We start from the raw sequence: 23,229 nt of genomic DNA on the forward strand, positions 1-23,229 counted from the left end.
CCACCAGTGTTTAGCATGATTTTTGTCAGGTCTTTCCCAGCAATGAAGAGGAGGGATATCATGCAAGGGATAACAGCCGACGAGGTTTCGTTTAAAAAGAAGCTTGTTCAGTCTGTTGTACAACTTTCTTTGGCCCTATAACAGCGATAACATGTACAGTTAACTTGTTTACACTTGATTCCATTGTTGCAAAGCCTGCTTCCAAGCTCAACCGTCGTTCTATGATTGTTATAGTTACCATTCCTAAGCATTGATATGGAACAGTGATTAAACCTTTTTTACCAGATCTACTTCAAAGGTGTCCCGTTATTCAGAATTAATAGCCACCCCACCAGCCAATCAGAGATGAGAATTCCATTGTTAAAGGGGTGGTTCAGGATTTTGGACATAAGACCTTATTTCCAAGTAAGCAAGTGTGATATTTATCAGTGGAGACCGTTTTCAGCACGTTTCATCCAGTCCTTCTAATTGCAGAGTTCGCAGGTGCTAGGCTAGCGCAAGTCAACGGTATGTGCTAGCCTGCCACTAAAGACAGTCTTACCCACTCCAAAGTACACCTGAGGCAAATTCCAGAAAATCGATGTAAATGTCTGTGTTGATAGAATAGTGTAAGAAATACAACTACCCTTGCATCGCGTTGCAATAGTTATACTTTGGTCCCTAAAGTTGTTAGTAGTCATTTTGCAACTCAGCGGACTGATATTACCAAGGCTACTACTAGGTATCCCCATTGGAGTGCGCTTTTACTGTTTACTTTTCGGGCGTAGTACTACTAACCGGAGCAAGTATAATTCGCTGCTAAAGAAACTAGTCCCTCAAAATGTAATGCGATCGTTGAAATGCAAGGATAGAATAGCGTTAGAAATAACACTGTCAATACAGACATTTACATCGATAGTCTGGCGTTATAATTTATTTGCCTTGGGTGTGGGTAAGACTGTCTTTAGTGGCAGGCTAGCACATACCGTTGACTTGCGCTAGCCTAGCACCTGCGAACTCTGCAATTAGAAGGACTGGATGAAACGTGTTGAAAACGGTCTCCACTGATAAATATCACACTTGCTTACTTGGAAATGAGGTCCTATGTCCAAAATCCTGAACCACCCCTTTAAGGGAGATAAAAATAAAATAATATATTCTAGAATGCCTTTATTTATTTATTTTTACTCAAATACAAGCATGGAAATAAAATATTCCTTTAAAAAATGGTTTAGTTTGAAAAGAGCAATGTAGTGCAAACGCATACATTTTTTAACTTGAATGATTGTTTTGTACATAATGAATAATAAAAAAAAAGTCTTATAATTTAGTTTCAGTATGCCATAATGATTTTTACAATACATTCAATGAAATAAACCAAATGTTACTTAAAATTATGCACACATTTGCTATATGAAAATGATATTTTATGCATATTACAAATCTCAAGACACAGAGAGAGCTGTTATTTATTCATTTATACAAGCAATTCAAATAAGCCTCTGACAAGATAATTTGCTACAGCTGTAACTCATTGACTGTAATCTGTCACTCCCTCTCTCAAACATCAACTGTTATAGTTGGGCCATTGGCAGCACTGGGCTGGGCTGCTGCCTCAACCGCCTCACTGGCTCCCCCTGCTGGTAGCAAGCTGCTACTCTCAACAGCGTTATCTGCTTCCTTCTCTTTCTCAGCGTCCTCCTTCGACTCTTCCTGGGCCGCTGAGGAGGCTGCTTGCACTGGTGCGGTTTCCGCCACCTTCTGGTCATCGGTGGTAGTGCTTGCAGGAACCTCATTCACAATCTGCACCGAGTCCACAGCCGGCACAGTCTGCCTGACCTCGCCGTTTTGCACGGGGAAGGCTCCCCCCATGGCCTGGTACAGGAACTGGTAATGTTCCTACGCAGGAGTAAATACAAGATAAGGAAGCAGATATGAGAACATTGTCAGTGCTGTGACTTCCTGAGACTGATTTGTCTGTCAAGAAAGTCTCATGCTGTTCTTAGAAAAATCCAGATGATGTGGTATTGGTTGACTTACAAATTCGGAGATCATTCCCTGACGTTCCTTGCGTAAACTTTTGCAGACCTGGAAGATGTCCATCAGGTTCTCTGTGTTTGTGCAGTCTACAAGGTTCCACAGGGCACAGAAAATGCCAGTGCGACTAGTTCCGTTTCTTTAAAACAAAATAAAACAGTGTCTGAATGAGTAATTCCACTTCATATATTAGGTAGGCTACTTTGCACCATTTACTTGCTTCCATTGTAGCATAAATAGCCAGGATTATAACAAGTGCTGAATATTCAAATTTGATATGTGGGATATTTGGGGCAGCCATGGCCTACTGGTTAGGGATTTGTAATCGGAGGGTTGCCGGTTCGAACCCAGACCAGTAGGAACGGCTGAAGTGCCCATTGTGCAAGGCACTTAACCCCTCACTGCTCCTTAATTCAAACCAAAATACATTTTAGTCATTAATTAATTTTCTTTATGAGGAAATATGCACTAAACACAAAGGTGCTGATGGGGCTACATGACGACCAAGGCCTTGTGATTGCAGTATATAGTCCAGACAACGACTCTACTTCCTTCGTCAGCTAAGGAAATTCAAAGTTTCTACATCCATCATGAAGGCCTTCTACACTTCAGCGGTTGAGAGTGTTCTAACTGGTAGCATCATCACCTGGTATGGGAACTCCACAGTTAGAGATTGTAGTACTCTGCAGAGAGTAGTGCGCTCAGCTGAACGCATTCTATAAGAACTCAACTCCCTGCTCTACAAGATATCTATTCCAGAAGAGTACTCCTAAGAGCCCAAAAGATTCTGAAGGACTCTTCTCATCCTAACAATGGATTATTCCTACCGCTGAAATCAAGAAGACGCTTATGTAGTCACAAAGCCAGAACTGAGAGACTCAGGAGAAGTTTTATCCCCAGGACATCCGAACTCTGAACTCACACTATACTGACTTTGCACACATTCACTCCTCAGCACTCTCAAACATTTCCCAACTCTGAACTCACACTATACTGACTTTGCACTCATTCACTCCTCAGCACTCATGACCCCCACACACACACACACACACACACACACACCTACAAGACTTTTAGCACTTTTACATCCCTCTCCCTATGCTACAGACCTTTTATTTATTTTCTTATTTCATCACACGTCAAAAACACACACACACACACACACACACACACACACACACACACACACATATCTGACTTTCTCCAACTTTTGCACACTTTTTATTTATTATTTTTGATTTCTCCTCCATCTACCCATGTCCTTGATTGCCTAGCCTTTCTGCCCCCCCCACCCCCCACCCCACCCCCATCCCCAACACACACACTTACATCATCACTGTCATCACTTCACATACATACAGCACTCCTCTACATACTTGCTGCACACTGCCCCCCACATACACAGCACATTGTCTTCAGGATCTTCTCCAACACACATCCTCTACATACTTACAGCACACTGCCCCCACCTACCCACACACACACACTACACACACACACACACAGTCACTGCTCCACTCCCGCCCACACACACATCTTCACTGTCATCACTCACATACATTACATACAGTACTCTGCTTGCAATAGTAAGTCCCTGACCCCCCCCCCCCCCAACACACACACACTTACATCATCACTGTCATCACTTCACATACATACAGCACACTGCTTGCTACAGTAAGCCTCCTCTACATACTTGCTGCACACTGCCCCCCACATACACAGCACATTGTCTTCAGGATCTTCTCCAACACACATCCTCTACATACTTACAGCACACTGCCCCCACCTACCCACCTACACACTACACACACACACACACACACAGTCACTGCTCCACTCCCCTCCCGCCCACACACACATCTTCACTGTCATCACTCACATACATTACATACAGTATTCTGCTTGCAATAGTAAGTCCCTGCCCCCTACATACACAGCACATTATTTCATCAGGAAGCTTCTCCAACACACATCCCCAACATACTTACAGCACACTGCCCCCCAATACACAGCACATTGTCTCATGAGGAAGCTTCTCCAACACACATATTGCACACTGCCCTCTCCCCCACATACACAGCACACTATCCCATCTCTCCCCCTGTCATCCCCCCAACACACACACCAAGACCCCTGGCAGTTGGGTTAGCCCCTTGAGCCGTGGATCTGCCCAAGGTTTCTTCCCTTGGTAAGGGAATTTTTCCTGCCCCTGTTGCTCTTTGGGTGCTCCTTTTGTTGGTGCCCCCCACCCAATCCCAATCCTCCCCCACCTTTTTTATGCAGCCCTTGCCACTTAATCTACTAAACCCCTCTTCTACTGCACTTTTTACCCCCCCCCCCATTAATGCACAAATAGGCTGACACCAGACATAATTTCACTGCATTTCTTACTTCCAGTAACTATATGCATGTGACAATAAACTTCCTTGTATCCTTGTATCCTTGTATCCTTGTACAATTGTCTCATGTCTAAGCCTGCATTGGCCGGACCTAACGGTGAGACTCACTGGCAGTGTACCACCACCGGGACGCTCTTGTCCGTCCTGCTGCTGCCAATGCTCTGCTTCATGGCTTTGATCATGTCCATCAGCTCCTGGGGGTTCTGGGGCAAACCCTGCTCTGGCCAGTTCTGGAAGTGGTACTGCTTCACCTGCCGAGCATCTTTCCTCTGCAGAGGACAGAAGAGGAGACACTTGTTATCATCTGAGTTCACTCTGTGTTCAAATTAAAGGTGGAGTCCACTTCTCTGGCAAAATGTTGTTGATAATGGAGTCTACCAGCCAATCAAATTACACTCTTCCATTTGTACTACTGAAGGAAGGTGTCGATCTGTAGGTTTGAATTGTATATGGCTTGTTTTGCATTTGCAAAGCTTGAACATTCACACATTCATGTGCACACTGAATGGACCATGGGGATTAGGATAAAGAATGTCTTGGATTAGAATGGCTGTCTGCACCTTAAATCAACATAATGTAGGAAATGGTATTTATACTCCTTGTTGTTAAGTTCCAATGTACTAGTTACCCTAATGGCACTAAAATAGTGACTAGGGGTGCGCTTAGTTAGCAACTATGGTTTTGGGAAACAGACCCCATTGTGTCAAAAATTGACAAAAAGAGTAATGTTCCTTTCAGGTACAAGACGAGTGGTTCGCACTCTGAAAAAAGACTACTGCGAACCACTTACAGCCTCATCTTCACATTATTGGTTCTAATGCACCTGGACTTAAAAACGATCATCTGAGCGCAACAATACAGTACTTCTCTGCCTTCTGCCTGACAACTTCTCTGCCTTCTGGGTTACACTTTACTTGACGGTATCTACTGTACATAACGAGTGACATGACACTGCCATGAATGTGTCATAAAAATGATAAACAAGTCATAAATGTTTATGACATAACACTTTTATCACTCGCTTCTGTCAAGTGTCATTTGGTTTTTGTCATGACAAGTTATGACAGTGTCATGTCACTCTTATGTAGATACCGTCAAGTTAAGTGTTGTTACCCAACAATGTTACATAGTGCAATACCAGGCATTCTTGACATGCATTGGCAACTTCAGGGACACCATTCTCCGTATTATGAGTTTGAAGTCGTCATTTGCAGTAAAAGAACTACATAATGTTGCTTTAAAATGGTGTTAAGATTATGTCACGTGACAAAGAAATGGTGGAATACCCAGGTTGCAATCAAGAAATTTCCCCTCCTCCATTTCCTCAAAAACGGAAACCAACTAAGTTGTGAAATCATTGGGCCTGTTGCCTTGTGTAACACTGGCACTTTGCCCTCATACAACAGAACACAGTCACAATCAGGAGAGCAAACACAACCAACATCACATCACCTTGGCATGCTGTAACTGGATGGTCCTCTTGATGTAAGCTGGAGAGGTGATGGGTTCTGTCACTTCTACGCTGATGTCCTTGTAGGTTTTCTTCTCCTGGCCCCAGTACTCGGCACACAGCTCCTTACATGGGACACACAATTGAAATCAACATTAAACATTCAAATCAACAAACATCATGTAATGGCTAAGTGATTGACTCTCTATGTCCACATAATTGTAAGGATGCACCGTGATGTCTGACCAACCAACCTGGTCACCCTCCTTGCACTTGGAGAGCATGACGATGTTTCTGACTTTCTTCTGGTAGACCATCTGCCAGAATTCAGGGATGGTACATGCCAGTGGTCCCTGAGCAGCGATCAGACTTTTTGGACTCCAGTAGCCCTGAATTTGAACAATGAACAGGAAAAAAAAAACATGATCAGAATTACAGGTTCAGAGGTATAGTTTACTAAAGTAATTTGGAAGAGGATTTTAACATGATTTGAGTACCCTAGGCAAAGACTTACATCGATGTATGAAGCATTGATGTACTGGGTGGACTCCTCCTCATCATCATCAGAGGAAGAGTAGTCATCGTCGTCATCTTCCTGATCACTTTCACGGCTTGTCTCCTCTTCTATTTTCACTAGAACTCTGTTAAAGTCGTCTGTAACCAGCACATACATAACCGCCATTGTAGTTATCTGGCATAATCCATTACAATGGACCCTTTCAAGAGAGTTCCATTATCAGCATCATAGTTGGCCCCACAAGACTTCCTTTTTAACATTCCATATGTTATCTTAATGCAGAGGAAGTAGATTGGGGCCCAAATAGAACGTTCAAGCATTGTTGTTGTTTTTATTGTTGAAAGGGTCCATACATGTAATCAATTGGTAGTTACAATTCAGACACTCATTTAATGGGACCGGCTTGGACCCCATACGTCAGTGTTCTCTTGGGAAAGAGGGAACAGTGCTCACATGGGATGTAGGATGAGTCACGGTTCTTCTTCTTGTTCTCCTCACTGATTGCAGTGTTGAAGGTTCTCCAGTTTCTGTACTTGGGAAGCCTCTGTAATATAACATCACAAGGACGTTATGTAAGCAAACGCAAGAGGGTTATTATTGAGTATTGAGATGAAAGAAGACATTAAGTACATGATCAAATTAACCACCCAATCAAATTAACCACCCACTCAATTAACCACCCAATCAAATTAACCACCCAACCAATTAACCAATCAGTTATCATGTAAATGGATGAACACACCTGGAACTCTGCCTCCATTAGGGTGGGCTCATCACAGTCCTTGCGCTGCAGCATGGTGATGGAGGAATGCAGCTCTGCCAGGGGCACCTCTGTGTCTCCAAACTGGTTGAACTCAATCAGTGCTTGGTGGATCAGTATGTACTGGGCCTGGGCGAGCAGACACACACATGAATAAAAAGAATAATGAAGTTCATGAGGCGCATCGCCTCCATCTCCCCACTAAACACACACATACACACACACACACACACACACACACACACACACACACACACACACACACACACACACACACACACACACACTTCTCACCTCTACTTGCACCATGAGGCAGCGCTGGCGCCTCATCTTCACCACGTAACCATAGATATCCATGACGCCCTCTGCCTCCAGACTCTCCATCATGGCATCGATGCCAATGTAGGTGCCTGTGCGGCCCACCCCAGCACTGAGGACACAACGGCAGAGCAGAGAAACATCATTACTGGGCACCTGTCAGGCCTACAACACAGCATTCCCTCACTCCAGTCCAGTTTCCCTCACTAGTTATGGCATTCCCTCTCTTCTGGCCTACTAGCCAATACCTGTCCAGTTTCCCTCACTAGTTATGGCTTCCCTTTGTTCACTTGGCTGTTTTCAGTTGATCACCTGCTGCACATATTGGTTATTTCTGAACATTTTCCCCTGTCCTTTGAAATTTAATTAATTCAATTCATTTTTCAGTGGGTCATTTTGGATTTTAGCAGCTTTGTTAAATTCTGTATTACACTGTGTATTAAGCCTGGGCTTAGTGCTTGCATCCAATCTGTGAGTTTCCTGACAGCTCTACTGTAGACCTCGGCACACTCCTCAGGACAACTCAGGAGTTATTTGTACTGTAGATAGTTTCATCATGATGGAAGAGAATCCTGTTTTAGTGGTGAGGTTCAGAGGACTCTTGGAGGAAACCTCAGCAAGCAGCAAACAAACCGAAACAAAGCTGTAATGAGGAAACGTGCAGTGAATTTCATCACTACCCACCTCAAGCGCTGTTTCAGACCGGGTGCATGGTGTGAACGTTACGTGTCAGTTTCGTGGCGGCTGCGTGGCGTTTTCTATGTCCTTGCTGACCAGAAACGTGTCTGACGCGGTGCTGCGGCGGCCTCTCTGACAATTAAAAAGTCTCTTCATTTTTTTCCCTTCACTGTTTTGAACGGAAACGCTTCCAACACGCTTGCGTGTCGCGTGAAAAATAGGCGTCGGCCCTATTTCTAGCATGCGCGCGTTTTCGGCGCGGCTCGAGCTACGCCTGAGGCGTGCATGTCACGTAGGCGGTGTGCAAGATCTAACCTGTTGGGAGCCGTAATAAAAACGGACATGCCATGCAGCTCACGCCACGCACCCGGTCTGAAACAGCCCTTAGAGGCTATGACAGTCTGTATTTGAGGGTTAAGTGTTAAGTGCTAAGTTCTGTAAAAACATTTTTTTAAAAGAGTGTGACAATGACTACAGCTATATTAAGTGAACCAAGAAAATTGGCACCAGTTCTTACTGTTGTAGAAATGGCCATACCCTTGAACTGGTTAAAGGGACCAATAAGTCTAGAAAGCCTAAAACTTCAATCAATAATAATCTGACACTGATCGTGTGTAATGATCATGTGCATTACATATTACTGCTCTACGCATACACTATGTGTTTGAGTTTGGGGAAATTAAAGAGGAGTTCTCTGGTATTTTGTTGGTGAAAGAGGAGTTTGGGGAGGGGATTGGTGAGTTCTTTCTCTGGTGTTTTGTTGGTGTTTGGTTCAAATATCAACTGATCTAACGTCATCTAGAATTGCTGATGGTACCTTTAAGTAATATTAACAACACGCTCTTCAATGTACTAACACAATACCCTCAGACCCATTTCCCCCAAAACAAGATGCTACACATATTTACACTGTCCCACTTTGGTTGGAATTCTCTGTTTTGTGGTGTAGGATGTTCGAGTGCCCCACCTGCAGTGCACAACAATGGGGCCGCTGAAAAAGTTGCTGAAGCTGTTGACACGGCGACGCAGCTTCAGCAGCTGGTGTGGTTCGCTGGGGACGCCATGGTCTGGCCAGCTGGTGAACTGGATGTGGGTCACCTCTCTCTCAGGTGACTTATCCTTGCGCTGAAACATTTGCACAGGTGTAAAAGTGCCATTGCAGGCCCATGCACACACATGCGAGTACACACATGCACACATATGCACGCACACACACACACACACACACACAGACACACACACACACATTCATACACACTTTCTTTCACACACGACACATGCACATGTGCTTGTGCTTACCCACAACATTCACACATACATTGCTTTTTTGAGACACATGAACAGAGAGAGAGAGAGAAGCTTACAAATGTAACACCAAAAGGAGACATGCGCAAGTTCAAAAATACACACACATATGCATCCAGTTACACACATTAGAGCGTGCGCACAGACACACTGGCTTGCATTGTAATACACAACATGCTAGGCTTTATTTTTATCGTGTTGTCGAGTGCCTTGGCAGAATGTTTGTTTGAAACTCAGGGTGGTTTTAGTCAACCGAACACACACATTTTATTGGCTGTTAAAATGGTTATAATGCTAGCCCTATGCCATAACATAGTTATTCCCTTCAGTATTCAGAATATGAGGATGTTTCTGTACTTACTACACTTTTGAAAAAAAATAGGGTAACACTTTACTTGACAGTATCGACATAAGAGTGACATGACACTGTCATGAACACATGACACTGTCATGACACATGAATCCTAACCCCAATCCTAGCCTCTAACCCTAATCCTAACCCTAACTCTATCCCTAACCCTAACCCTAACCTTAAAACTAACCCTAACTTGTTATGACAAAAACCGAATGTAACTTAATAACAGAAGCGTTATGTCATAAACGTTTATGACTTGTTTATGACACGTTCATGACAGTGTCATGTCACTCTTATGTCGATGCTGTCAAGTAAAGTGTAACCAAAAAAGGGTAATGTAAGAGTGACTTAAAATAACTATATAGTATGTACTCATAAAATAACAACATATACAAAGTAAACCAATACATCTTATCAAATCAATATTTGGTGCAACATCCTTGTTTTCAAAACAGCAACAATTCACCTGTAGGTACACTTGTAGAGAAATATTTGCCACAGGTGTCAGTGAATGTTGACTGTCTTGATTCTTTCTGTCTCTTCATCTCAAGTTACACTAGTTTCTCTCAATTTTAAGATGACGGCCTCAAGTTTTTCAATCTATAATGTAGTCTATAAGCTATATGACTCTCTTTCTTTAACAACTAAATGCCTCACTGTAAAATTTCACTATTTCAAGAAAGAGTGTTTGAAAATATAAAATTTGACACACTGATGCTAATTAAGATAGAAAATACCTGTTTGAGACAAATGTTTTGTGAAATAATTGTTGTGCACATTTTTCTACAGGGCAGTTCCAGCGTTATGGATGTGACAGTTGGACTCATATTGGTAAACAAAATGCCTTAGAGTGGGGGCAAAATTAGTATCAGTGAATTCATTTGCATAACTTTTAATGTAACCTCTGTCCTCTGAATACTGAGAAATCCTCAAATTTCATATAATCAATTTCATCCTAAGAATACAAGGCATTTTATCAGCGTTATGGATGCGACAAACTCTGTGAATTTTGAAGGAAACTGCCGAAACTATGATATATGTAGCATGAAGGAGACTTGAATGAACACAAAAAGTGTGTTTTTGTAACTATGCGTCATTTTCGTAATGCATTATGTAGGAAAAACTGGCGCTATGGATGTGACGGTTTCATCGCTATGGATGTGACGCGGTCTGAACCAGTCCTCGACAAACTACATAAAACACATAATTAAGTAGTGAATTTTTATATGAAACAATTGAAATAGTAATCATGAAAAACTAGCGATGAAATTATTGCTTCCTCAGTGCCCACTAAGAGACACAGGAAGAATCAGGACAACAAGTAATTTAAAATACAAAAAATACATTTATTTTTTTCTTTTACCGTCATCAATTTTGGTCAGTGATTCCCCGGTTACTGAAACACCAGGGAACATGAAACTTGGTGGCCACTCTCTTAAATAACTAGCCCTACCTGAACCGTTAACCCAAGATGACAAAATATTTATAGTATGTTAGTCTCAAGAGCCCGTGATCAACCTAACCCATACCCACTCATTTGTGATTTGCACACATAAAGTACATGTGCACACACACATGCACACACACACACACACACACGCACGCACAGTCGCACACAGACAGGCAAGCACACAAACATAAACACATACAGACAGGCAAGCACACACACACACACACACACACACACACACACACACACGCACAAACAAACACCCACATGAATGCAGACACATAAACACACAAACACAGGCACGCATACGCATGTGAGCATGCAAAACACACACACACACACACACACACACACACACATAAACACACAAACACACGCACGCATACGCACATGCACACACACAGACACACAGACACACACACACACACACACACACACACACACACACACACTTATAAACAAAAGCAAACTCACATATGCACACACTCATTTACATGCACATGAGTTGCAGGTGTAGGAAATGGAGACAAATTGACAAGCGTGGATTTATTTTTTGCTAAGAGAATATGCAGGACTGAGAGGCGGTCATATTTTGTACCGCTATGCGGTACATCTAGTTTATTGCTGCCGTTACTTATGTTACTCTGTGGGTATTAGCTACAGAGGACCTGACACTTCAAATGCTGGCATATCGCGTCACATTTAAAATTAAACTGTGCCCTATGCCGCACAGCAGACGTGAACGGCAGGCTGAACAGATCTGCAACAGAAGGAGGTTGCTATGTTAACTCCAGCTGCAAAGTCAGCCATCTTCACCAGCTAACACGATAATCCAGTTACTGTACAACAATAGTATGACAGTTACAGGAAGATAATCGCTCAGATTTTCGTTATTAGGCCACTTGAAAATAGGCTATGGCTAGGCTAATCACTGGAGGTATTTTAATGTTATGTTTGTTTTGCTAATGGTTAGGCAAGGCCTCCCTGTGGTTTTGATCAACCTAATAATCTTTGAAATGTCTATTGTAAACACTAAGGTGAAATGCGTTGAAACTGACATGCCACCAGAACAGTTTTATAGGCTTTGAGGTATAATAAAGTCTCCAGTCTTGTAAATTTACATCCATAACGTCACATCCATAACGCACCATTAAAGGTTTTAAAAGCAAGAAAGTGGCACAATTTGGTCATCACACTTTACATTGATATAAATCAGCTTTGCACAGACACTATGGACATTGTCGCATCAACACTGTATGTGTAGCATAAACTTTTCCTATTAAACGTTATGGATGTGACATGGCCATGGAACTTGCTGACTTAAAACAAAAAGCCTTACAAATGTAAGGAGTTGTGCACTTAAAGGCAAGATGAGCATAGACATTGCTCTACCATTCCCTTGTCAATCTGGAATTTGTCAAATGGCACAATTTGTTTGAACCTTGGGTCCATTTATCCACTTTTTAAATATGTATAATATTACCATGTGAAAAATGTCGTTTCTGTATGGTTGCACACCATATTTATGATGTAAAAAGAGTGTAATTCTCCATCAAATTCAATCAGATCAGTTACAAACAATAAAATATAGACCTAAATGAAGATTTTAACAACAGTTCTATTTGCGTATGCACAACTTTTTTTTTCCATGATGACCTTTGCATGGAATTGCCCTATAGCACTATAAATGGGATCAGTGCTGAAACCTACATGTATCTCATGTGGTTTTACTGTTACAATAACCATGTCATTAATGTTCCTCTCAGTTTGTGAACAAGTTAGCGAAGTTTTAAACTGCACGCCAGCTACTTCAATGTCACATACTAGAAAGAAAGAAAGAAAGAAAGAAAGAAATAACTGACTTACATTGATTATGGTGAGATGGCGGATAATGTAGTCGGGACAGAGGTCTTCTTTCTTTATCTTCAACACATAGTCTCCAAAGATCTCTGTTTCTCTGTCCATGGATGGCCAGTACTGAGCACATTTGTTCTGTGTCACCAAAAAACAATAATAAAGAGGTCAATGACAAGTTGTAATCATGCCCTCTGTTTAAGTTGACGGTCCTTTCATATACCAGAAGTAAAAGAAACAATTTAAAGCATTCGGGTCAAACAAAAATGAAAACATATGAAAGTATTCATCAAACTGATGTTATGATGGCTAATTCAAGCCAAGGCACTTACCCTGTTCCCTTCCTCACAACGAGTCACCATGACAATGATGGAGGACTTCTGCTCCCAGATCATTCTCCAGAAATCCAGCATGGTCTCCTCCTTGGGGCCTGTGCACAGACATCTCATTACCCCAAACAGAGACATATCACCTGTACAGCAGACACACAACACACAACCCCACCACCGACATCCAGACAGAGTGACTTGCGCCCACAGTAAACAGCTCACACAGCCTCACCTTGGGCTGCAATGTACTTCTTGGCTCCTTGAACCCCTGCAGAGAGAGAGAAAGAGAGAGAGAGAGAGAGAGAGAGAGACAAACACTCAGAGACTTCACCCATGTACAGATGGCCTCGGTGGACCAGGGGTCCACAACATGGAGGCAGGCTGGTTCTTAAACCCATCATTATCAAAAACATGGCTGAAGAGCATAGGGCTGTACAAGATGCAGGATGCTGGTCTGAGAGGAAGCTGTTCTCACCTCGATGAAGCTGGCATTGATGTAGTCCGCACAAGCTTCTCCCCCACCACCAGCAGCCGACAGCTGAACTCGGTTGTAGTCATCTATAAAATGGACAGTATAATGCAAAACACTGACTAACTTCACTAAATTAATCCCAATAAAGCAAAAAATTGCTTGTTTTTGTTTACATGAAAATGCATGTATTCCTTCAGAACAAAAAACATACTTACAAGGAAGGATGTCAACATAGCGGTTCTTTATTTGGTTCTCGGAGTTCTTGGCTTCCTTAACAGTGTAATTGCTGAAAATCCTTGGAATGCTCTGCAGGCAGCAAGGCAATCAAGCAGTAGTTAAGCCAATCAACCAATCAATCAATTAATCAATCAACCATCCATGTGAATGATAGTACATGGATGCATCAGTAGAACTATAAGGTATGCACCTGAAATTCTGCCAGGAAGAGGCGGCCCTCATCGGCGATCTTCTTCTTGTAGACATCTAGGAGGCTGTCAGCAGCGATGGGTTCCACTGTCATCAAGGGGTCTGTGAAAGAATGATATTGTAAGGCCATAAGTACAAATGAATGGATTGTGAATCAATCTTTGCCTCTTTGACTTTCAGACACAAAAAGATTCACTTACTTGCTGAAAGTGGGATTACTTCTTCAGAGCGGTCACTGTAAAGTTAAGCAAGAACATGACGTTTTCTGTTTCATGAGCCTTTCTCCTCCTCCACTGCATATTTTTTATCATCTCTCTCCTTATTACTTTCTCTTGTTTGATTGCTATGTAAATGGTAAATGGACTGCATTTATATAGCGCTTTTTTCAACTCCTGTGAGCACCCAAAGCGCTTTACATTATCAAGCCTCACATTCATATGTGTCTGTTTGTTTATGTTATTAACTCTTTGTAAAACGACCTTGGTTTAAGAAAAGCGCCATGTAAGTGGAACTTATGATGATGATGATGATTATATTGTTTAATTATTATGTAATTATTATTATTATTATTATTATCTTTTGAGGGATTTTTCATAGGGCTTTGTGTAAGCAAATAATAAACAAAAGTGTACACATTGCAGGACGCCTTTAGACCCTGCTGAGGCAAATCCTTACTTAGTCTTCTTTCGCTGGAGAATGTAGATTTTATACAGAACAAATAGGAGAGCGATGGAAGTCAGGATGATGAGAAAGGCCAAGATTCCTATGACAGCTTTGTCATTGTCTGCAAAAGAATCCCATATTTGTTTAATAGTGGTTTTAACAATAAACAATTAGTGGACCGAAACAAAGACACTCATTTTCCAATTCAATTAAATTCAATTACAGTTTAATAACAAATTGAAATAAGGATGTAATGGCAACACATTTAGTAATAAAATGCTTCAAGGAAAATAAAATGCTTAAAAATTAAACAACATTTTTTTTCAAAATCCATGTAGCCTATGTCAAGTTGTACTTACATGATGTGTATTGTGTGATAACTATTTCAGCTGATTTATGCTTCGAATTTTCTGCTGTAAACTGCAGAGAGAGGATTGTATTACAGACAGCAGGATAGATGTGTTTTCCAAGTCAGGTAAGAAAATGTATAGTGGCATACATACCACCACTGTGTATTCTGTTGAGTAGCTGAGGTCCTCAAATAGAAAACTACAAGCCGTGTTTGTTCTGTCCGGAATTTTCTCTGTCCCAGAACGTATTATTACACGATACTTTGTTTGCTCTCCATTCCACTTTACCTTGACTTGGTCACATGTTACTCTTAAAGCGTTATTTGTGGGCCCATTTATTACTTTGGGTTTACCGGATATTATTGGTTCTGTAAAACACAACAGTAATTATTGCCCAGACAAACCTCTATTTAAACATGTATTTATGTTCTTGAAAAGAAAACCTATTCTTTCTCAGAGCAACTACACATTTAGATATACATAGGTTGTTATTCTTGGCTCAGGGAACATCCAACAGAAAAGTTCTTAAAGCTCAGAAAAAGATTACACTCACTCACAGGCATATATAACTTGATATCAGTTTAGGAAATGGGGACCAGATTGGTTCTGGTTAACAAAATCTGGATTAAGCAGTTCAAACCAAATGCAACTAGATGTACCGCAGATCGGTACAAAATATGACCAGTCCAGCTCATTTTTTAAAGTCAGATTTGTCAAATTTTGTTAATTTCCTACTTTGTTCCTTTTTTGTATGTTTGTAATTAAGTGTGTGCACAGTGTGTGGTTGTTTTTGTGTATATGTGTGCTTCTGTGTGTGTTTATTGAGTGTGTGTGCCTGCATGTAAGTTCGTTTTTTTGTGTGTGTGTTTTGTGTGTGTGTGTGTGTTTGTGTATGTAGCTGTGTTTGTATGTCTGGGTGCATGTGTGTGAGGGTGTGTGTGTGTTTATGTGTTTGTGTGCATGTTTGTGCGTGTCGTGTGTGTGCATGTGTAGTGTGCTATTCAACTACTTTACCAATAACCTAGCCCATCTATTACAATAATGCATAACTGGTTCCTTCCTTCAACATACTGTAGGGGACTAGTGAATCACCATCATTTAGCAATGTTAACAAACATCAAATGTAAAGTACATATATACACATAATATATATATATATATATATATATATATATATATTTAACAGGAGTAAAAAGGGAAGGGGTAGGGTGGGGTGATGTAACAACAACATATTACAGTTATAGCACTTTTCTTGACACTCAAAGTGCTTCACAGGAGAGACGGAATCTCACTAAGCACCACCAATGTGTAGCACCCATCTGAGTGATGCACAACAGCCATTATGTGCTAGAATGTTCACCACATACTAGTTTCAGATGGAGAGTGAAGGAGTGAATGAACCAATTACACACTGGGAGGATGATTACAAGACCAAATTGAATAAACCAGGTTGGGAATTTAGCCAGCAAATCAGAGAACCACCTACTCTTTGCAATAAGTGTCATGGGATCTTTAACAACCATGGTGAGTCAGGTCCTCAATTTAACATTCATGCAAAGGAAAACATCTCCTGCAGTACAGTGTCCCTGTCACTGCAATAGGGCATTGGGATTGATATTTGTTTGGTGGCATTTGGCCACAGGGAGGAGTGCCACCTACTGGCCAGCCACCAACACCACCTCTAGCAGGAACCTACTCATCCAAGGAGGTCTCTTATCCAAGTACTAACTAAGCCTGCTTAGCTGCAGTAATTCAGCAAAGTCAGGGTATCTGCTGGTCTGGCTGCTGGCTAAAAAGAAAGGCATATATGATTCTAACTGTCTCACTGAATTGCATTATGCACACTCAATTCTCACTGATATCTGCTAGACAACAAGTACCAAAACATGATTAGTTCATAGATTTCAAATGTAAAATACATTTTATACAACCCCACCCCCATCTTGCCTGTTCATAATTCTGAGAAATTCTTGAATTGTGTGCATGTGTGCGTGTACTGTACGTGTTTATGTTTATGTGTGTGTGTATGTGTGTCTGTGTGTGTGTGTGTGTGTGTGTGTGTGTGTGTGTGTGTGTGTGTGTGTGTGCATGCATGCATACATATGTCTACTGTGTGTGTATGTCATACGTATGATTACTGTGAATGTATGTGTGTGCGTGTGTATCTGTTTATGCACATGTGTGCATATAGAATGGGTTAACATGGCCCCTGGAGGCAAACATACGCAAAAAATTGGTCATCCTAGGCCCTTGACATGCATTCAGAGGGTGTCATAATGATTCTACACTTTCAATTTTGTGCAGTTTTGACCATGTCAGCCAGAGATATTGTGATTACAACACCTAATTTTTGCTTTTTCATTTTTAACTAGGTGGTGCTATACATGAAATGAATGGCTATGGGATGGGTTGACATGGCCCCTTAAGACCAACATACAGAAAAAGGTGGTCCTCCTAGGCCCTACAATTTTTAAGATATTCACATAAAACTGTGTCCACCCTACCCTCCTTTTGGGAGGTCCAGTCCGGGGCGATGGATCAAAACAAAAACAGTGGTTCCATGCTATACTTGTGGGTCTACACACACACATGGAAAATTACTCCAAATTACTCCGCTTCGCTGCGCGGTGGTCATAATAATGTGCCTTAATGAGTGCCCTCTTGAAGAGAAAATGTGATGCAGTGCCCTATCAGATCCCCTTCCAATGGAAAAGGATGGCCCCTATGCTGCCCCTACGTGACAGCATTCCAAATAGGGCCCTTTCCAGAACAGAATGCAGTGAAATGCAGTCCTGTATGGTGTAATACAGGTGAGAACCATAAGGAAATGCCCACTGGATAAAAATCACAGACTTTATAATGGGGAGACACAATTTCAACGCTGCCCCTGGACCCCTCTATAGCTTTGTGCTAGTAGCAACAACCGTCATTGGGTTTGGTTACATTATGTTAGATTAGATCAGGGGTGTCAAACTCATATTAGGCAGTGGGCAGGATTTGTTGAGACCTTGTGGGGCCGTCATTGTCCTGGTCATTATCATTGCTTGTAATTGCAAAACGGACTAATACTGCAACCCTTCCAACGTTGGGGACGAATGTTGACATTTTCTTGTATTTTGGGTGAGAAACCCGGGAAATCTCCCTTATTTTCAATGCTCAGTGTTGACAGCTATGCGCCAGCCTAACTGCTTGGCCCCCTCATTGCTGCTTGCAGCTATATTTCTAATTAAGTTTGCTTGCAGCACAATTGAAATATCTAATTGTCAAGTGCATTAGCAAGTGTTCAAATAGTAGCTAAAAAAAGACTTACTGTCAGCTCCAGTCCTGATTTCTTTTTTGTCCCCTATAGCCACTGTTGTAGGCCATGATCTATACGTCACAGTTGTGGTACAGTCATACTTAGTAAAATGTTCTAAACCTCTTATGATACACTGCTGGGTACGGTTATTGGATACGGTTCTGCAATCTGGAAAGCAAACAAAATTGAGCATAGGTGGAAAGAAATTATCATCATTGTTCACTAATATTTTATGAATGGGTTTAAATGTAATTTATTCTTTATTCTATCATTGCACATAACATCCAAAATCTACAGTAATAACACTAACTTTCAATACACGTTTTTATTTATTTGAAGGGATCAAGACGTTTAATCACTCACCATTAGCACCTTTATGAACAGTACCATTCTTAACACATATGGTATGACGGGTGAAATTTACTTTTGCACACTTTTCACTTTCGATTGTACTGTGGAGGGTAAGTGACGTGCTTGTTTTTTCAGTAACCTCTTGCATTGTAACCTTTACATCTATAAAGGAAGTAACATTCATCAAATCACAAATATATTCAAGTAGCCATTATCTCACCTCCTAACCAGATCAAAGATTCAAACTAAGAATGGCAACAGTGCTGTGGTGTTAGATGTGAATTATATTCCATGATCAAGTGCCTGTAGAGACAGAACTGCATAAAAACATTTGTATCTTTTCTATTTGCATGTGTAGATTTTGCACATACATAATCTGATTCTGAGACTGGAATTTTCAAATATAATATAAATAGTGTCTTACCACATTCGAGGGACACATTTATTTGGCCCTGAAGGATTAAATTAGATTTGTTGTAGGTTCCGATGCAGGTATAATGTTTGAATGGTTCTAATTCATCAACTACCATCTGGTCCTTCAAAGAAAATGTTTTGTACCATCCTGTACCATCTAGTGCTTAAAAGAAAGTATTTTCCAGATCATTTATAATGCATATTTACCATTATTATAATAACATTTATAACATGATAGATAAATGCCAGTTGGACATGGATTAAGCCTAGTCTTAATGAATGAATGTTTGCTAAATGAATGAATGCTAAATGTTTTTAGGATTAGTATTACTCCATATCTGGAGAACTGGACATGAAAAAAAAATGTTCTTACCTGTACAGTTTAAATCCAAAGTCTCATTCTGACATTCACTGGGATTATTTGTCCATTCAATCACAATAGGGTATTTTGGCGAATAATTGACATCAATCTGATCAACTGCAAAAGAACATTTTGGACAGAACATTTGACAATTCCCTGTGCATATTATTTTGATTAGCTTTGACACACAATCATACAGTCATGTGAGTTTTTACAGTCAAACCCCTGTTTCTCACATTTCAAATTACAATGCCTTTGTCCACAACCTTTAACTTCTTCTGAATATTATTATGATCCTTTTTATTTTTGTCTAACTGTTGTCCATTGCAATGTCCCACACTTTCCTCTGTCTTTCATAACAGATAAGAATAGAAATCTAAACAAAAGAGAATGTCAAACTACAATTTGACTTGGTACTGCAGTGCTGCAAGACCCCAGTTCAGGTTTTGTTTGGTTAAAATCTGAGCGCCTCCCACTGAGAGGACTCTGGACTCTCAGGCAGAATCTCTAGACCACAATACAGTGAAAATTTATAGGAGCACATAAGACCATTAAGAATTTATTTGTCAGTCATATTAAACACAAATGCAAAACTTATTCAGATTAACACTGGGAAAGCTAGGTTTTAAGAAGGATGGAAATCACAATATAAAATTCCATACCAAGGGGCACACGCTTTATGGTGACACCACAGTTTTCCACAGGTATGATTAATGATGTCACCTCACAGGTCTTGTTCTCCTTGAAACACCATGAGTCCTTTATATTCCACATGTGAGTCCCAAAACACATTTTAATTGTGTCGTTTTTTCTGGGTCACGTTTGAGCTGAACTCGTTCTCGCCTAATGAATGAATAGTAATAAGTATCTACCACACAGGGATGTATGTATATTTAACAGGTATAACATGTACAGTACATTTCAGATCCCACATGAACTGTCACGAAGTGCCATACCATTACAAACTTACCTATGTGTCTGGTTGTGAAACTGGTTGTGGTACCATTTAATCTACAAATGCGGCTGGTGTTGGCAGTGGCAATGACATTTATTTGGTAGGTGGTGCATGGTTTCAATTGTGTGTTGCTGATGACGATTGGAACACCAGTGTTCCAGTGAGATGAAGAGCCATCACTGAATTCAAGTGTGTACCCATCAATATTTTCTATAGCTCTGGTTTTATCCGTAACATAATTACTAGGGATACTAGAGCTAGGGGAAATATCGGGGATAGACGTAGACATGGAGGGAGCAATGGTACTTGAATTGCCACTGGGATTTTTTTCTTTGAGTTTGATGATTATCATCATGGAATCAGCATCATTCTCCTCAATGTCAAACATCCCTGCAGAGCACAGAGACACAAGGAGCACAGGATTTCTTTTCATTTTGCAAAAAGACAATGATTGTTCTGTCATTTCATACTTTTTATAATTTCAGAGACACTATCACTTACAGTCGGAACATTCTGGGATTGCTGAAACACAGAAACAAGGGCAAAACATTCTGGGATTGCATCACAGTGAAAACACAGAGGCCTCCATTAAGTGGGCAAAAATCGGGGATTCATTAGTAAAAAGTTGAGTGGGGGGTCTGAGTGTCTATAAACCAAAAGTGAGTGTTGTGCATCACAGTGAACAAACAAACAAGCAGGCCTCCATTTAATTTAAAAGAGCAAACCTGTGACTGTCTGATTTGGGATTGTTGTGGTTTGATTCTGGATGTTACTTTACCAAGTTGCTGTTGGTGGGGGTCAAGCAAAGGGCCAGATGTAAAAGTAAGGGGAACAAAATTGCACAAATACTGTAACAGTTTTTTAATAACAGTACAGTAACATCAGTCTCATTCCACAAAATGGATAGTTGTCCTCATTGCTGATGTCTTAGTTCAAATGTAGTTACGTAAGTCCACAACATGCAAAGATTATCATGTTTCAAATACACTGCACAAAAGAGCTGTAAGTTCATACATTAGTTGTAACAAGTTGTATTAAATCAAACAACAGCGCAGTGAGTTTCCATAACACACAGAGAGGAGAAACAAAGTTAACCACCCTGCCGCCAGGTATGTACAAACAGAATAACCTGACCCTGATTGGGTTTGTTGTGTTTTGCCAGATGAATGCATTTAGACCGGGCATCAAGTGATTAGGCTACTACAAAGATAGAAACAATAGAATTGAATCTGTCAAGCAAACTCAATAGCCGACACCAACAATCAGCTTTTACCTGTTTCACTAGTGGCATCTACAGTCAATATGTTCTGTTGAAGTGCGGGGGTGCGTGTGGGTAAGGAACTGATATCTGCTGGTAAGAAAATTATGTAAAATCCAAACCATGGGACCTCTTCCATTCCACAAATGTTAGATATGATTCTACTATTTCCACTGATTCAGTTTAGAATAAAGGGTTTAGGGCCACCATACAGAGGCTCAGTAAGGAGGGGGAAAGATTTCATAGATGATGACATGAACCAACATTATTTTTATTGGGTAGCAAAACTGTCTCTGGATGCTGAGTGGTGATGTTGGAGTTTCAGCTGAAGGACCTCCTACAGCAGCCGTGCTTGGAGGAGTGGGAGTGGTGCGTGCAAGAGTGGTTTGGCTATCTGATTTTTGAAAAGAAAGGAACTTACTATAATAGATAATAAATAGCTGGACAAAGAAAACCCTGATACACCAAAGATATATTACTACACTTGCGATGATGGTGAAATATAATGTGAAAATTGTAAAACAGGAATATCAACATTTTCATGTGATATGATGAGGACTGGGCTATGAAGAGTTTTTTTCCTTCTCAATCTTAATGCTCATTTTCTGGTTAGGGACAGAATGGCAAAACCCACACCCTACAAATCACACCCTGACCTCATTGCTGGGCTTTGGACTACAGAGGGTGAAGGTGACACAAGGTCATCTCGTCAGTGTGGATCTGACAGCCTTGACCTACAAGCTGCTGCTATGAGAATTTAAAAACAGGATCCTTTCAAGAGATAAACGTCAAATGTGGTGCCATCATTACCTGGTATTGATATGTTTGCAGGAGTAATGGAAGCTGATGGAGCAGCTGTGTATGGGAGGTGAGCATGCATGCAAAGAAAGAGAGGCAGGGGAAAGGTTATGGTGCTGAGAAACTGAACCAGGTTGGATACTGAGCTATATAGCTAATCATTTTTTGATTCCAAAACTGTTAAACTGTACTGGCTTCATCCATGACTGAGATTGGTTTGTCCAAACGACTATGCACCCATTTGGAGTGTAAGAATAAGATAACCTGAGGAATCAGAATCATCTACTTTCCAGCCATGGCTAATCATTGGAAATTACACAAAAGAGGCTGGTATTACCTGTTGTGGGCTTGGCTGTTTTAGGATCTGGATTCAAATGAAAATGAGAATATTATAATTTTGGTGGAAATGAGAACATGCAATGGTAACAGTCAGCTTACAAGGATTACTT

At 40.9% G+C, this 23,229-nt stretch overlaps 1 protein-coding gene across 1 annotated transcript; it reads right to left on the reverse strand.

The window, feature by feature from the left end:
- Positions 1-1,438: 1,438 nt before the first annotated feature.
- ptprc (protein tyrosine phosphatase receptor type C) lies at positions 1,439-21,246 on the reverse strand. The gene is given in 28 exon segments (XM_048253351.1): positions 1,439-1,878; positions 2,020-2,155; positions 4,527-4,687; positions 5,871-5,993; positions 6,123-6,257; positions 6,383-6,522; positions 6,839-6,929; positions 7,128-7,274; positions 7,440-7,575; positions 9,109-9,266; positions 13,118-13,243; positions 13,438-13,535; positions 13,667-13,690; positions 13,693-13,702; positions 13,910-13,992; positions 14,122-14,212; positions 14,334-14,434; positions 14,533-14,567; positions 15,008-15,116; positions 15,355-15,415; positions 15,499-15,713; positions 18,656-18,811; positions 19,007-19,156; positions 19,419-19,571; positions 19,782-19,886; positions 20,432-20,612; positions 20,740-21,114; positions 21,226-21,246. Coding segments are annotated over 26 exon segments (3,213 nt in total). The 5' UTR covers positions 20,562-20,612; positions 20,740-21,114; positions 21,226-21,246; the 3' UTR covers positions 1,439-1,539.
- Between the last annotated feature and the right edge of the window lie 1,983 nt (positions 21,247-23,229).

Source organism: Alosa alosa, chromosome 9 (genome assembly GCF_017589495.1).
Source record: "Alosa alosa isolate M-15738 ecotype Scorff River chromosome 9, AALO_Geno_1.1, whole genome shotgun sequence".
In the NCBI taxonomy this organism is placed as follows: domain Eukaryota; kingdom Metazoa; phylum Chordata; class Actinopteri; order Clupeiformes; family Clupeidae; genus Alosa; species Alosa alosa.